The sequence below is a fragment of the Calliphora vicina genome, chromosome 5 (genome assembly GCF_958450345.1).
Source record: "Calliphora vicina chromosome 5, idCalVici1.1, whole genome shotgun sequence".
Lineage (NCBI taxonomy): Eukaryota > Metazoa > Arthropoda > Insecta > Diptera > Calliphoridae > Calliphora > Calliphora vicina.
In genome coordinates, this window is record NC_088784.1 from 21441248 (window position 1) to 21457039 (window position 15792).

Here is a 15792-nt window from a genome sequence, read left to right on the forward strand (position 1 = left end):
CACCTCTAGTGTTTAATGTAGGGTAATCTATTTACTTCAACGCTTTTTTAATAAAATTTAACAAGAACCAATTGAATTAAATTAAACCAAACTTGTTTGTAGTTTTTATGTTATTTTTTATTGTTATTATTTGTTATTTTTGTTTTTTGTTTTTTTAATGCTAATTTTGTGCCAGCAATTTTTTTCAATCAACATTTATATTAATTTATTGTCTCTCTAAATTAAAGCAACATAAATAAATTAAATTTGTTTATACTCTTTGACTCTACATATTTTTCTCTCTCTCTCACTTTCTGTGTCTTTGCAACAGAAAGAAAAGCCATTGGGTGCAATTGTGTATTTGTGTGTGTGTATTTTCCTAACTGTAAATTATACATATGTATGTTTGCATCTCTTAGATAATTGTACGTAACGGTTTCTTAAGAAATTTACATTCCTTTAAGGATTGTGCGGAAACGATCCAAAACAATGTTGGCATGTTTTTCGGTGAAAATGAGGGCGGGTCTGAAGCGTACAGCCAAATCACCGCAACCACCAGTTTGTAGACCTTGCATTTTGAATTTGTTGACAATGTCGTCACGTGTTTGGGAATTCTTGCAGTTGAAGGCCAAGAAGGTACCACGACCTCTGGTGGAGTTGATAATGGTGGGGAATTCCTTTTCCAAATCCAACAGACCAGACTTCAAGACCTTGCCCGATTTGTTGACTTGCTCCAAGAGGTTGTCCTGTTTGATGGTCTTAAGGACTTGTTCGAGCATAAGGATTTTGGCGGGTTCTCCCATCCAGGTGTTGAAAATACGATAGGCTTCTCTGGGGCGGAAAGTGGAGCTGTGGAAATAGCCACCCAGTTGCATTTTCTTACTGAAAGTGACTACATCGGGAGGAGATTCCAAGTTGAAGTATTCGTGGCACCACATTTTGCCAGTACCACCACCACCGGTCTGTACCTCATCCATCAGCAAGGCCATGCCATTGGCTTTGCAGATGCGTTGCAATTCTTGGAAGAATTCGGGCGATGCTTCATTGTCACCACCCTCACTTTGGATGGGTTCAACTACCACACCGGCTACAGGAACATCCTTTTTGCGGTATTGCTCTACAAGATCTTGTACTTCGGCCAAACAGCGTTTATCTTGCTCCTGGTTGTAGGCAACGTTATCCTCCAAAGGATAACGGTATTGAGGGAAAGAGCACACGGGCCAATCGAAAGAGGGCACATCAATTTTGTGTATATACTTGGAATGAGTGGTGGCCAAAGAGCCCATAGTACGACCATGGAAAGCACCCTTGAAGGACAACAAACTCAATTTGGGGGCACCAGGAGCCATATTAACCATGCAGGAATTCTTCTCCTCCTCGGTGAAGTTAACATTTTCACCACGTTGTGTTTGTCTGTACCACATAAAGATGTTTTTGTAGGCATTTTCATTGGAACAGGAACCACACATCATGGTAGTCAAGTTATCCATACCCTTGGGAGCCACTTCCAACAAAACGTTACGCAATTTCTCGGGCCACTCCTTGTTGGGGAAGACACCCAATGCGGGTCTGTTGATCAAAGACTTGAGGTTGGCTTCATTTTGGAAGACATTCAATAAACTGGGATGATTATAGCCCAAGGGCATCGAGGAGATTTGTGTGTAAACATCCAACAGCATATTACCATCTACGTCAGCCAAATAGTTGCCTGTCGAACGTTCATAATCGGCAAACAATTGCACACTTTCGGCATTCTGTACGGCATTCAATTGCTTTTTCAATTCCAAGGATTTAGGACCAGGAATAGTGGCTGTTTTTAGTATGGGTTCCTTGGGCTCGACCAAGCTGGCAAAATGTTTAACATTTTGTAAAGTGGAAGCTCTAGTTACTTGTTTTAAACCTAAGGCAGCACGCATTGTAATTCCGTTTAATGACTTTGTTTCGTTTCAATTTAAAAAATAAAAATATTATTTAATTTTTCTGCAAATGTTTGGTAATCGATATCACGCCAAAAAAAACTATTCCAAATACTGAACAACACGGAATACAATTTAATACTAAATAATGGTATACATTCTTTCCTTCCAACTATACAAAAATATTGTACCTCTATGAAGCACACACACTCAAAAAAAAAAGATGATAGATAGAAGAAAGAGGAGAAAACCCAACAATAACAATCAACCACTAACTATAACATGCTATTCGTATTATGGAGGCAGCGGCGTTGGCAGCGCCCGATAACTGCTATGCGAGTAGTAAGTGAGTGAGTACCCGGACAGTTCAAATCAGATTCGGCGCACATTAATAAATACTTTTTTTTTTGTTTGTTTTGTTCTTTTCGTTTAACAAAATACTATCACCAAAAATTATTTTGATATGAGAACTTAAACAACAAGAACATCATAACAAGTGTATTGGATTTTAAGTTAATCACTGCGAATTGTTTTCACTCTACACTAGAAAAAAATAGTTTGAAAGTTTATAACACTTTCAGGTCTCCTGATACAAAAGTACATTACAATTCATTCCAAACTCTACAAAGGTCTTGAAATTCGGACTCTCGGATTTTGCAAAGGAATTCAACCAGAGGTCATGGAACCTTTATGACCTTCAACTTCAAGAATAAATTCGTTAATTATGAAGTGATTTATTGGGATTTTTAATATTTGTAAAATAAAATTTTATTAGATTAAAGTGTTTTTTAGATTCAATAACAGATACATATTAAGTAGTTGACAATACAATGGAAACTTTTACAAATCAGCTCACAATCAACAAATTCTTAAGAAATTTGTTATTTTTTCATATTTCAGGCGCTAATTCAAAACCCTCTATCTTAAAAAAACACAAGTTTTCAGGAGAGAAATGGCTATATGGGTATTTCGCTTATTCGAAATTAATATTATGTTCCGATTCCAGTCATAGTATAGTCATAATATTGCCAAACTGGTTTGACTTATTTGTATACTTTGGGTTCAGTATCTTTACTTTCGGACGTCTTACAAATGATCTCACATTACTGCCTCTTAAATTGTATTTCAATTCATTCGAAAAGTGAACAGTATTCCATTTCTATCTCGACCAGTTTAAATTATCTTTGGCAATAGCAACCAATACCAGCCTCATTTGCCCTGTACCTAACAGTTCTAGAACTAATTCAAATTATTAATAACCTCCCATGGAGCTATTTTTTGGAAATTTCTTAAACATACTACATATCTTTGAAGTATTTGCTAACCTTTTCCCATCTTTTTGCTCGCCAAGAACGAATCAAGCAAATTTCGGATACTCTTTTCTTAAGTGAAGCTTATCCCAAAGAGAGAGCGTTCTGTATCGATCGAAACAAATAGTAGTCGGACGGTGCAAGGTCTGGACTATAATGCGGGTAAAGCAAAACTAGCTAACCACTTCATTCTAAATAGTTTTTAACAGGTTTTGCAACATGTGTCCGAGTGTTGTCATGATGGAATATTACACAGTATGGAACATATTACACAGTATGGAACATGTCTGGCCTCATACTCTGCAATGCAATGCTCCCTTCAAACGAATCAGTTGCGTTCGGTACAGGTTAGATGGTATGGTCAGATTTCAGCAGTTTATAATAGACAGGACCCTTAGCATTACCTTAGCGGCATGGATATTTGGCTTTGCTGTCGATTCGTGTGGTTGGACGGGCTTCACATACGATTTTTATACCCTTCACCTTCGTGAGAAGGGTATATATAAGTTTGTCATTCCGTTTGTAATTTCTACATTTTTCATTTCCGACCCTATAAAGTATATATATTCTGGATCCTTATAGATAGCGGAGTCGATTAAGCCATGTCCGTCTGTCTGTCTGTCTGTCTGTCTGTCTGTCTGTCTGTCTGTCTGTCCGTCTGTCTGTTGAAATCAGTTTTCTGAAGACCCCAGATATCTTCGGCATCCAAATCTTCAATAATTCTGTCAGACATGCTTTCGAGAATTTTGCTATTTAAAATCAGCAAAATCGGTCCACAAATGGCTGAGATATGAGGAAAAAACCAAGACAACCTCGATTTTTGACCTATTTTTTTACCTATATCTGGATTACTAAGACATTAATATAGACAATATGGATATCTAATGATAGATATTTCAAAGACATTTGCAACGACGTATATAAGACCATAGTAAGTTGGACCTACAATGGGTCAAAATCGGGAAAACAAATTTTGAACCCGAATTTTTTTTTTAAAAAAAAAAAATTTAAAAAACAAAAAAAAATTTTTTTAAATTTAAAAAAAAAAATTTTTTAAATTTAAAAAAAAAAATTTTAAAATTTAAAAAAAAAAATTTTTTAAATTTAAAAAAAAATTTAAAATTTAAAAAAAAAAATTTAAAATAACAATCGAAAAATATTTTTTTCCAAAAAATTCAAAAAAAAACTGGAAAAAAAATTAAATTTTGTTTACCTAAAAATATTTAAAATTTTGAAGTATAATTTGGTGAAGGGTATATAAGATTCGGCACAGCCGAATATAGCACTCTTACTTGTTTACACTTCTGGTTATCATAATGGATCCATTTTTCATTGCAAGTAATGATTCAGTCAAAAATAATTTTCTTTGTAGCCTCTCAGCTTCAATTCGTATGGTATCCAATTTCTCTGCTTTTGGATGAATCCTGCTGCTCGCAAACGTTTTCTAATTGCTGATTAAGTAGCACCCAATGATTATGCAAGCTCTTGTTGAGATTGACAACAATTTTTATGGAGTAATGCCTCCAATTCTTGGTATTCTAAATTTTTTGGCTGGCCTGGGCGATCTTTGTCTTCCGTGTCAAAATCACCACTACTGAACCGAACAAAACATCTCTCGCACGTTTAAACCGATGGAAGAAATAATCCAAATTACCTTTACCATTGCCTTTAACCGTGCCGAATCGGTATTTCAGAATTTTCTAATTGAATTTCAGAATATCCCAATAATATTTCAGAATTTTCCATTTGTGTTACAGAAATTTTTAATTGAATTTCAGAAAATTCCATTTGTATTTCAGAATTTTCCAAATGAACACCATTTCCAATTGAATTTCAGAAGTTTCTAATTGAATTTCAGAAATTTTCAATTATATTTCAGAATTTTCTAATTTAATTTCACAATATTCCAATTATATTTCAGAATTTTCCATTTGTGTATCAGAAACTTCTAATTGTATTTCAGAAACTTCCATTAGTATTTCAGAATTTTCCAAATCAAAATTCTACATCATTTCCAATTGAATTTCAAAAGTTTCTATTGAATTTCCGATATTTTCAATTATATTTCAGAATTTTCTAATTGAATTTCAGAAATTTTCAAATATATTTCAGAATTTTCTAATTTAATTTCAGAAGTTTCTAAATGTATTTCAGAATTTTCTATTGAATTTTAGAAATTTCCAATTATATTTCAGAATTTTCTAATTTAATTTCAGAATATTCCAATTATATTTCAGAATTTTCCATTTGTGTATCAGAAACTTCTAATTGTATTTCAGAATTTTCAAAATGTTATTTCAGAATTTTTTAATTTAATTTCAGAATTTTCCAATTGCATTTCGGAATTTTCCATTTGTATTTCTGAATTTTTTAATTGTATTTCAGAAATTTCCATTTGTTCTTCAGAATTTTTTAATTGTATTTCTGAAATTTCCATTTGTATTTCAGAAAATTCAATTGGAAATTGTATTTCAGAATTTTCCAATTATATTTCAGAAAATTTAATTGGAAATTTCGGAAATACAATTAGAAACTTCTGAAATACAATTGGAAATAATTTACGCTACACAAAATTTAATACAAATTTTAGATCCAAATTGTTTAAAATGCAAATAGTTAAAATATATAACCGACATTTTAGAGATACATGTACTATCAATAGTGTTTAACCTAAAAAATATATTTTGTATTGAAATTAGTTTTAAAGAAAACTGTAGACCGCTTTATTAAAATATTACTGAAATATTGTGAAGTCAATGGGTCAAATATTTTCGGAAAAGTCCGAAAATTATTCTGAAAGACCCAAAGTTACATTTAGATGGTATGTAATAAATAAATTTAGCCCGCATTGCAACATCAAAATTCTCATTATAGAGCAAATAGGTTTTATTTCTAGTGTTGATGATAATATTTGAATACTTATTATTTGACCTAAGAAGTAAATCTAAAAAAATCCTTTCAATCCTAAAAATGTTCATTGTCTTCAAGATACAATCCAAACCTCAAAGTATAAACTATAATCTGAAAACAAATTGACACACCTTCTAACAAACATTCAGTACTTAATGTACAGTCAACCATATTTCAAACAAATCTAATCTATATTCCAAAAAAAAACAACACATCCATTTAGAAACATACGAGTAATTCAATTTGAAAATGAGATAAACAAAACAAAAAATATTGCTACTTCTGACCGACACACTTCTAGCTTAGACGACTAGCAGTATAACAAATTTATCAGATTGGTTGTAACCCATTTTGTTTTGTCTCAAATAACCGATAAGTATTTAATAAAGATTAAAAGTCATGCTAACAAAATGTCATCGAAAAACAATATTAATTTAACTGGTTTTTGTAGACACCTTTATTTTTCTTCTCCTTAAACAAGTTCAAACTAGAGATTTTATCAGAAACATGTTTTATAACAATGGAAAAGTTTTGTTGAAGGGTCCATAATATAGACGAGTTCTGCTAACCCAAATAAAACACTTGTTCGTTCGTTCAGTTGTATTACTAAGCACATTGTGTGCTGTTATCTAGGGTACATAATACTCGTATATGCAATGGGTTTCGATGTAATGTTTGTAACAGGGAATTGGGTAAATTAAGTTAATTTCTAGTTCAATAGGTTTAATACTATGTAAGGGATGCGATATATATTGCTATTGCACTTTTATTCCCGTTCATATGAGGACCCAATTAGTTTTTGAATTTTTACATTACCTTCTAGACCTAATTTGAATCTTTCTTTAGGGATGTATAGAGAAGAGTTCAAAATTACAAAAATATAGATTTACATTTACGTTTTAAATTAAGATCTTTTATTTATTTGCTATGTAAGACATTTTAGATTGACAAAATAGCTCACAAGTTTATTGGGAAATTACATGTGGATTTAGAGTCCAAAAAAAGGTTTATTCAGATATAAGAAATCATTTAGGGTGTTGAAATGTCGTTATCCAGTCGTCTCCATCTAATTGTCTTTAAATAAGCATGTATATTAGGGGCACCCGATTATATGGAGGAAAAATAAAATGTCGATGATCCCAACTAAAATGAATGTTTAGTTTGTTTAAGAAGACCATTTCTCTAAATGTTTATCCTGGCGTCCTGATATTTTTTTTTCATATTTCTCGCAAAAGGTGCAGCTCACTAAATACTGTCGCCAGGACAAACATGTTCCAAACTAAACTTTCATTTTAGTTGGGAACATTCATAATTGTTTAGGCCACCCTAATGGTTTATTTATTAAAGTATGAGAACTGTAACGCGTGTTCCTTATTATTATTTTGTAAACAGTTTAATTGTTTCTCTTGAATAGAGAGAAACAGTGTATAAATAAGAGAAATATCACAAGTTGGTAGGGGTCAAGGCGAATTTATATACAAGGTGGTGTCGGTGGCGAATTCAGGAAAATACGAGCGATACGTCAAATTTGGCAGCGCTGCATGATACTGCAGTAAATAAGTATAAACCCCTACCAAGGCGAATTTATATACAAGGTGGTGTCGGTGGCGAATTCAGGCAAATACGAGCGAATTCATGCATTTTTTATATATATGGAGTTTGACATTCGAAACAATGAGAGCAAGGCGAATTTATATATAAGGTGCTGTCGGTGGCGAATTCAGGAAAATACGAGCGAATTCATTAATTTTTTATATATGGAGTTTGACATCCAAAACCACTCTCATTGTTTCGAATGTCAAACTCCATATATAAAAAATGCATGAATTCGCTCGAATTTGCCTGAATTCGCCACCGACACCACCTTGTATATAAATTCGCCTTGAATGAGAGAGTGGTTTTGGATGTCAAACTCCATATATAAAAAATTAATGAATTCGCTCGTATTTTCCTGAATTCGCCACCGACACCACCTTATATATAAATTCGCCTTGATATGGAGTTTGACCAAGGCGAATATATACGATTTATTGCCAAAGTTGGTCAATATTATTAAAATGACGATTTTTCATTTTTCCCGCGAACAAAAATGTCGATTTTTTAAAAGCAAAACATATGATAACCTTTTTTCCTGAAATTCAAATTTTGTAAGTCCCCTTTTGCAATGTACAAATCAAGGTGCATTTAATAAGGTGCCATCGGCAGCACAGCTGATTATAGAAATAGTACGCACAAATGTCAAACTACATATATAAAAAATATTCGCCCGTACGCCCGTATGTCAAACTCTATAATTGGTTTCACAAATTTTAAAACGTTTTGATATTGGCGATAAACTTTTAGAAGGATTAAACTCCATGGAACAAAAAAAATAATTCAATTTTACAATTGGCCAAACTTTTTCCAAATTTATTAAATGGAAAAGAATATCAAGAACTTGATAATGAAGTTCGAGAATTTTGCCATCGGCAGCACAGCTGATTATAGAAATAGCACGCACAAATGTCAAACTACATATATAAAAAAAATTCGGCCGTACGCCCGTATGTCAAACTCTATATATAAAAAATAAGTGAATTCGTCTGTATTTATTTCAATTCGCCACTGCTGTCACCTTGTTAAATACGCCTTGCAAGTACTGTTCAGAGACCTGCGCCGAACAGCTAATAGCCGAGCCGCCGATAATTTTTGATAGCCGCCGACGTTTTTTTTCAGCTGAAATTGGCTAACTACAAGCCGCCGATTTGTTTTAATTTTGTAATATAAGTTAAGTTTTTGGAATATAAGTTGAATTTTTAAATTAAACACGTCATATAGGTTTGGTTTTCCGCTCACCTTTTGTCATAATTTGTTAGTTTTCATTATATGGCATAGGGTTCTATAAGTCGATTGTTTGCAGAAAAAGTCTAAATCGACTTTTTGGTCGGAAAAAGTTGAATAATCCATTAGTTATCACAAAAGTCAAATACCTAGTTAAAAAGAAATCTTCATTTCAGATTGTTAAGAAAAATAATTAATTGCAACTAAAACTAAATATGCACACAATAACAAAACAAAAAGAAATATCTAGTCTACAATTTGGTACATTTGCATTTTTTCTAGTGTATGCAAAAATAAATAATAAATGTTTATGAAATATTCTTATGTTTACAAAATTCTTCCAAAATTTGTCCATATAAACTATGGGGTCACTGTGAAACGAGTTCTATTTATTCATGAAAACTGTGATTTGTTTAATGAATTATTGAAATAATTCTAATAAATTTATGTACCAAAACATTTTATTTATTTTTTGCTTTCATAAAATATTTTATTATATAAATATACTTAGCCATTTTTTGTATAAACCGAACAAAAAAAGGCTAGCCGATTAATTTTCGGCTTAGAGCCGGCTTTCAGCCGTCGCCGCCTAATTTGTCATTAGCCGCCGCCGCCGATCAAAATGGTCGGCGCAGGTTTTTTGGTACTCTTTTACTCTTTTTTCGTGACGTCAACGGTGCTTGTTTTCTTATGTTTTGAATGTAAAATACTTACATTTTATATGAAATTTCTAAACAAATAGTGAAAAATAAATAAAAAAAATTAATTAAAATGTGGTGTGTAGTCAAAAATTGCAATAGTAATAATAATAAATCAAAATCGTGTGCAATAAGTTTTTTTAAGTTTCCATCAGATCCTACCTTATTAAAGCAATGGATAAGTTTTTGCAGCAATAAAAACATTAACCTTAAAACGTCCAGAATATGTATGGCGCATTTCAAACCCGAAGATTTTGAAAACAATTTACAATTCGAAATGGGTAAGTTATGAGCAAAAAAAAAATTGTTTTATATTAAAACTACGTTTTATTTCTACAATGATTGTTGATGAATTATCTTATTTATTTAAAAATTAGATTAGTCCTTATTAGTTTTTCCAATATTGTCTTAAAAAAAAATAATAAAAATATGACTTAAATATGATATACATATGTACAAAGCGTATTAAATACACCTTGCATATGTACATAAATAATTTGGGAGTGAAATAAGTATGTAAAAATATAAAAAAAATTTATGCCAAAATTTTATTTTTTAAAAGTTTAAATATCTTATCCATGAGTTCAGGGAGCATACAAAAAACATAAATTTGCATACATATTTTGCTTTTGCTAGTTATGAGTTACATATACAGATGTATATTGAATACAATTGTGATTTTTCTTAAATCCTGCACAAGGCTTTACTAAAAGACGATTTTTAAAGACCGGTGTTGTGCCTACTATCCGTATAGTATCTTCTGAGGACCAAGACCAAGATAACGGCCGTGCACAACGCATTCAAAGGCGTGAAAACAAAAAAATTGTTAAAATGCTTATTGAAGAACACGATTCGCTCAATGGTAAGATGAAAAACCTAAATTTATAATAACTTTTCATTAGAATATTTTTGTAGCAAGTGCAAATCAACCATCAGTGCAGCTTATGGGAAATGAAATTTGCATGGAACGTCTTATTTCTTCAGAATCTGAGGTTCTTTCGGAGAACTTTTCAGAAAATATTTATGAAGAAAATGAAAAGGAGTTCTTAAAAAATGAAATGTATGTCGAATATGAGATTTCAGATTTGTCTAGTTTCAATAATTATATTCACTTTCAGAGAACGACTTGAAAAAGAAAACTCTTCTCTAAAGGAAACATCAAAAAGCCAAGCAGCTGAATTAAAATCTTTAAAAGTGAAAATAGAGAAAGAATCCAAATTTTATGAAAAAAATCTGAAAGGCTTGAGAACTCAATTGTCGAATTTGGAAGAAAAGCTTTTATGTATTTTTACTAGGCGTCAGATTGAAAAATTGAAAGCTGGTGCCAAGCGCTCATATTGGAACGAAGAAGATGTAACCCAAGCCATCACTCTATATGCAGCGAGCGCTAAACTTTATAAGCTGATGTATAGAAAACATTTCCCCTTGCCTTCTGTACGTACCCTTCAAAGATGGAGAGAAAAAGTTGACATCACTCCTGGCTTATTGGAACCAGTATTTAAGCTTCTGTCTGCTTCGACACATATGACAGAAATTAATAAAATATGTGTTTTGAGTTTTGACGAAGCAAAAATTCGAAAAACTTATTGTTATGATAGAACCTCCGATAGAACTCTAGCTCCTGTGAACTATGTCCAGGTTGTAATGATAAGAGGTTAGTAATTAAAAAATATCGCACATTTGCTACAAGACTGGCATAACTCAAAAAAGTCCAAAACTAAAGACTAAACCATACTTTTCTAAAGGACTGAGTTGCGCTAAAGAAGGAAGAAGATTTAACAGAGGTTTAACTTTTATTAAAAACTAGTTGACCGCCCCGCCCCAGCTTCGCCCGGTAGCATTTACTAATGTTAGTTCGTCAAGTTTATCCAACCTAAATTTGTACTGCATACTTTAGGGGCTTTTTATAACAGTTGACTGGACTCAAAAAAGCCGTTTTAAGCCGCCATTTTTTTAATTTTTTTTCTTTACAAAAAAACCATTTCCTGAAAATTTCGGATCGAATAAAAAAAAATCAGCCAAATCAAAGATGAGTTTTTTTTTTAATTTTTAACATTATATTAAAAACCTGAGGTTCGGATTCTGCGCAGGTCAACCCTTCAGAAAAGTATACTTTGGTCTATGAGTTAAACATTTATTGACCTGCGTTATTATATTAATAATTCTTTATTAGGCTTAGTAGCAAAATGGAAACAACCCATATTTTACAATTATGATTGTAAGATGACTCCTGAAATTTTGGACAATATTTTGTCTCAGCTTAAGTCATGCGACTACACTGTTGCAGCTATTGTATGTGACCTAGGAGGCGGTAACAGAGCACTATTTAATGAGCTGGAAGTGACAGAAGAAAAACCATGGTAATCTATTGGTGTATGAATTGGAAATGCGGGTTTTATAAATTTTTTTAATTTATTTGGAAACATTTGTACAATATAAATACTATGACCATTTATCATCTCTTTTGTATCATATACAGTCAATTCCAAGAACCCCATTTTTAAATTTTACACAATAAGAATGTCACCTTCTTTGAAAATAAAGAAAATTTACCTTTTTGTACATTCAGGTTCATATTTAATGGAGAAAAAGTTTTTGTGTTTGCAGACGTCCCTCACATGATGAAACATCTTCGAAATCATTTTGTTGACGAAGGTTTTCTTATTAATGGAAAACCAGTTCGAGCTGAAATTATTTCGAAACTGTTAGATATTACTTCTGGAGATCTTAGAATTTCTCATAAAATATCTGAAGCAAACCTTAATGTCGCGAATGCAGAAAGACAAAAAGTAAAGTTAGCAACCAATCTTTTCTCCCATACTGTGGCACAGGCCATTACGAGGGCAGGAAGTCAAGGTCATCTTGAAGGTTTAAACTGGGAAGAATGCCACAGATTGTTTAAAATGGTAAAATACTTATTTATCGCTAGCATAAGCAAATATTTATTTCAATTTCATTTCTCTAGACCAATGATTGGTTTGACGTAATGAATGCTATGGAGCGTGTTCACGCATATGGCGTTTCCCTTAGTACACAAAATCAAATTCTTGATGGTATGACGGAAATGGTAAAGGAAATGAGAGCAATTGGACGAAATACTTTGCTGCCTTTTCAGAAAGGTGAGGAAGCTTCCACAAATGTAGATATATAAACATATATGATGTATCAATATAAATTGATAAAATTTTGCACTTATATATCTTTTCGAAGCCATATGATTGGCCATACCCGACTATACTTTCTTACTTCCCTTTTTTAGGAATAATTCAATCTAATAACGCCATAAAAGGGCTGTATAATAACATGGTGTCGCGGTATGGATTGAAATTTATCCTCACGTTCCGACTTAATCAGGACGTTTTGGAAAACTTTTTCGATGTGATTCGGCCCAAGGGAGGTCTGCATGACCATCCCGATCAACTAGAATTTAAATACCGCCTAAGGTCGTACATTCTTGGGCGAAAGGAAGGTATCTTTTCCCTTACTGGTAATTTGTGATTATGTTAAACGTTTATTTAATTAATTCATACTACAAAATTTTTATTGCAGGCAAAATTATTGGAGTTCTAAATGGTAGTGTTAAAACTGAAGATCCTGAACCGCAAGAGTTAACAGATATGGAGTATGATGGCTTAGAAAATTTAGCCGGCTATATTCCTGAAATTGCAGTGCCCCAAAATGTAAAGCAGCCCACAAATTCGTTCGACCACTTAACTGAGGACGGTAGTTTTAAAACTATAGAGCCTGAACCGCAAGAGTTAACAGATATGGAGTATGATGGCTTAGAAAATTTAGCCGGCTATATTCCTGAAATTGCAGTGCCCCAAAATGTAAAGCAGCCCACAAATTCGTTCGACCACTTAACTGAGGACGGACTATCAAAGCCTACACAAAAAACCATGGAAGCACTAGAGAACATTTTTAATACCGAAAATGCACAAGACTTAGTTATTAGGTCAAATTTTATAAAATCTCTATTGGAACAGGCTCACCACATAGAATGTGATGAAAAAGTAAAAACTCTATTTTTTCGTTCAAGAATGTACTTCAAAATAAGAAAACTTAATGAAGAACTCAGTGATAGTACGACATCAAGAAAAAGAAAATGTAAAAAAATAATGACGACATCAAGAAAATATAAAAAAATAATGACTTGAACTAAAATATAGCAAAAATATTGAAAATTAATAAAGTAAAATATGTCTGTCTAATAACATAAATAGAGCGGGAACTCTGCTGTCAAAGACCTAACTCAGTTGTCAGAAACCTAAGTGGTGAGAATGTATTAGTAGAAAAAACTATGTGAAAACAAAAACAACACTCGTATGTGTAACTTTTTTGAGTTTTTTTTCGAGTTTCCACATTTCACGGCGAATTTACTGTACAGGTGGCGTTAACAGCACATCTGATTTACTTTTTTTCTTCGCCACGTGAATACATTTGGAGCATTAGCGCTACCATTTTCACCGCAAACTGTGCCACCATTAACCGAGCTTCCAGGAGGCACCCGTCATCAGTTTCATTTGTTTTAGTATCTTTGGATGTTTTCTTTGGACTATTGCTCATCACTAGCAAATAAATTTAAACTTTGGTAATGTATTCTTAATATTAATTAGCGTTTTTTATTAAATTGATTATTTTTGTTTTTTTTTACACATTTTTGTTTTGTTTTTTTTTTTGACAAATTTGCCCCTCATTATAAATCACATACAATTTTCATATAATACAATCAGTCACTATTGACTTCACTTAGCTAAAGAGATCCATATCGCCATCTGTGTTTATTTCTTTATGGTATTTAATTTATTATTTACTTATTAGATACTTTCGTTTATGATTCTCACAATTAGAGAGAGGCCAATTTTTTATAAGACAACCTTCATTTACCATAATATCCTGCAATACGATTTCTGGCTGTCTGAGTAAACTGTGATTATTGCTGTACTATTTAAAAACTTGTAAAGACCTCAACGATATATTTTATTAAAGAAATGGAATTTTTCGCATCCTTTTTGTGGCGACACAAAATGTAAAAAAATTCAAATTTTGAGATTTTTGAAATTTTTTTTTTGGGAATTGTTGGCCTATTAACTGCATGACTTAAAAATGCTGGATTTACAATAGATGGCGTATCTTTTGAACTTAGTTTTTGTTTTTAATAACTTATACATATGTAATTTTGAAGGGTACATATTCAGCCCAATTATGAATAAAAATTCCGCGTGAGATTTTTCCCTTTTCTCGGGGAACAAACTCCCGCGGAATTTTTTATTCATGATTGGGCTGATTGTCATTTATTCTCACTTAGTTATTAATCATTATAGTGTAAATAACAGATTTTTTTTCTTCGAAAGTGTCGAATTTTGTCCCAACAAAGCGCAATTTAGCTTTACTTCTTGAATTTGAAAAAAGTGCCGCTGAAGCAAACTCATTGCTAACCGAAGCTTATGGTGAATGTGTTTCATCGGTTTCAAAGTGCTAGAGATGGTTTGTTCGGCTCGGAAGTGGTGATTTTGACACGGAAGACAAAAATCGCCCAGGCCAGCCATAAAAGTTTGAAGACCAATAATTGAAGATTGTTGTCAAACTCAACAAGAGCTTGCAAAATCATTGGGAGCTACTCAAGCACCAATTTCAGCCAAAAAAGTTTGAAGACCAATAATTGAAGATTGTTGTCAAACTCAACAAGAGCTTGCAAAATCATTGGGAGCTACTCAAGCACCAATTTCAGCCAAAAAAGTTTGAAGACCAATAATTGAAGATTGTTGTCAAACTCAACAAGAGCTTGCAAAATCATTGCCAGCTACTCAAGCAGCAATTTTAAAACGTTTGCAAGCAGCTGGATTCATCCAAAAGCAGGGGTATTGGGCACCATGCTAATCGAAGCTGAGAGACCTTGGAAGACGATTTTGTGTGTCTGAAATGCTGCGTCAATGCTACAAAAGGAAATCATTTTTGCACCGAATCATTTGATCGTATGTGCAGCTCGGCCAACCAGCCAAATATCCATGACTGGTGTGTATTTGGTGGGACCAAATGTTTCCTATCTTTATGAGCAGCTGAAATCTGGCCAAACCATCCTGTACCGAATACAGGTTCGAGCACTGGCCGAAAAATGCCCAGAATATGCTGCCAGACATGTTCCATCCTATATAATAT

General features: G+C 32.8%; 1 protein-coding gene across 1 annotated transcript; it reads right to left on the minus strand.

The window, feature by feature from the left end:
- Positions 1-424: 424 nt before the first annotated feature.
- On the minus strand, positions 425-2007 carry Gabat (4-aminobutyrate aminotransferase). The gene has a single exon (XM_065511094.1). The coding sequence runs from the start codon at positions 1893-1895 to the stop codon at positions 429-431; it is 1467 nt and encodes a 488-aa protein (XP_065367166.1). The 5' UTR covers positions 1896-2007; the 3' UTR covers positions 425-428.
- Positions 2008-15792: the final 13785 nt, after the last annotated feature.